We start from the raw sequence: 1,229 nt of genomic DNA, 5'->3' as shown, positions 1-1,229 counted from the left end.
CCACATCTCCCCCACATCTCCCCCACATCTCCCCCACATCTCCCCCACATCTCCCGCGCCAGGCGCCCTCGACGGCGGCGGAGGGCGGCCTCGCCTCCGACTCCCTCCTCTCCGCCTGGCTGAGCGAGAATGCAAAGGCGCCGCGCCAGGCGCTCGAGCGGCTGCACCAGCTAGTCGAGGAGCTCGAGCGGGAGCTACGCGGGGAGATATGGGGAGATGTGGGGAGATGTGGGGAGATGTGAATAGGAGCTCGTGCGGGAGCTACGCGCGAGGAGCAGCGCGGGCGGCGGCGCGTCGAGCATCGGCATCCTCGGGCTGCTAGTTCATAGTGAATCACTCATCGAGCAATGCATTAATAGGCGCGTCGAGCATCGGCATCCCTCGAGTCCCTTCTCGCGACGTGGCTGTCTCGTCGGGCAAACTTTCCTCCAAGGTTGCGGCACTTGTTCACAGCTAGAGGTGTGAAGAGACGATGTTCACAGGCCCTCTCTCCTCCAAGGTTGCGGCACCGCTGATGGTGAGGCTGTCTGCTCGCTGATAGTGAAGAGTGACCTCTCTCCTCCAAGGTTGCGGCACCGGCGAGGCATTCCGCAGCCAACGGCAAGACGCCGCACCTCCAGCTCGGCCTAAGGAAGGGTGAATTAGGGGCGAGTTGGGTGTGAGTTAGGCGAGACGCCGCACCTCCAGCTCGGCCGAAGGAAGGGTGAATTAGGGGCGAGTTGGGTGTGAGTTAGGCGAGACGCCGCACCTCCAGCTCGGCCGGTGGGCGCAGCTGCACAAGGACCTGTACAGCTCGCGCAAGGAAGTGTTTGACACCTCAAAGGTGCCAGACATCTACGACAATGCGCTGTACGACATGGTCCACAACGAGCACCTCGGGCTGCAGGCCCTAGCCGCGCCGGCTCCGAGAAGGGTGCGAGAGGGCTCCGAGGCGGTCCCGTCACTTCGGTGCGTTGCTGCAGGCTTTGCCGCGCTTGTTCCGCGCCTCGCGCACGCTCGCGTCGTACGTGGTGCCGCAGGAGTACGGCATCGAGCCGGAGGACAAGGTGACGGTCGGCCTGCAGATCGCGTGGCAGATGCTCGCCAAGCTGCTGCAGGACATGCTTGAGAACGGAGGAGCGGTTGCCTAGTAATGAGCTGCTGAGGAGGATCGCCCACCTGCTGCAGGACATGCTTGCCGGCATGGACGCAGAACGACACATGGAGGAGACGCGTGCCTCCGACCGCCT

The 1,229-nt window shown here is 64.1% G+C and overlaps 1 protein-coding gene across 1 annotated transcript; it reads left to right on the top strand.

Annotated features, from left to right (window-relative positions):
* Positions 1–62: 62 nt before the first annotated feature.
* Positions 63–1,121, top strand: EMIHUDRAFT_125257 (hypothetical protein; the record flags this gene model as incomplete). The annotated part of the gene is made up of 5 exons (XM_005758219.1): positions 63–228; positions 360–433; positions 567–636; positions 735–913; positions 963–1,121. Coding segments are annotated over 5 exons (648 nt in total), but the record flags the coding sequence as incomplete, so codon positions are not given.
* Between the last annotated feature and the right edge of the window lie 108 nt (positions 1,122–1,229).

This window comes from Emiliania huxleyi (assembly GCF_000372725.1).
Source record: "Emiliania huxleyi CCMP1516 unplaced genomic scaffold EMIHUscaffold_8770, whole genome shotgun sequence".
Classification (NCBI taxonomy): domain Eukaryota; phylum Haptophyta; order Isochrysidales; family Noelaerhabdaceae; genus Emiliania; species Emiliania huxleyi.
The sequence above is the reverse complement of the archived record's forward strand: the minus strand, read 5'-3'. Positions and strand labels throughout refer to the sequence as shown.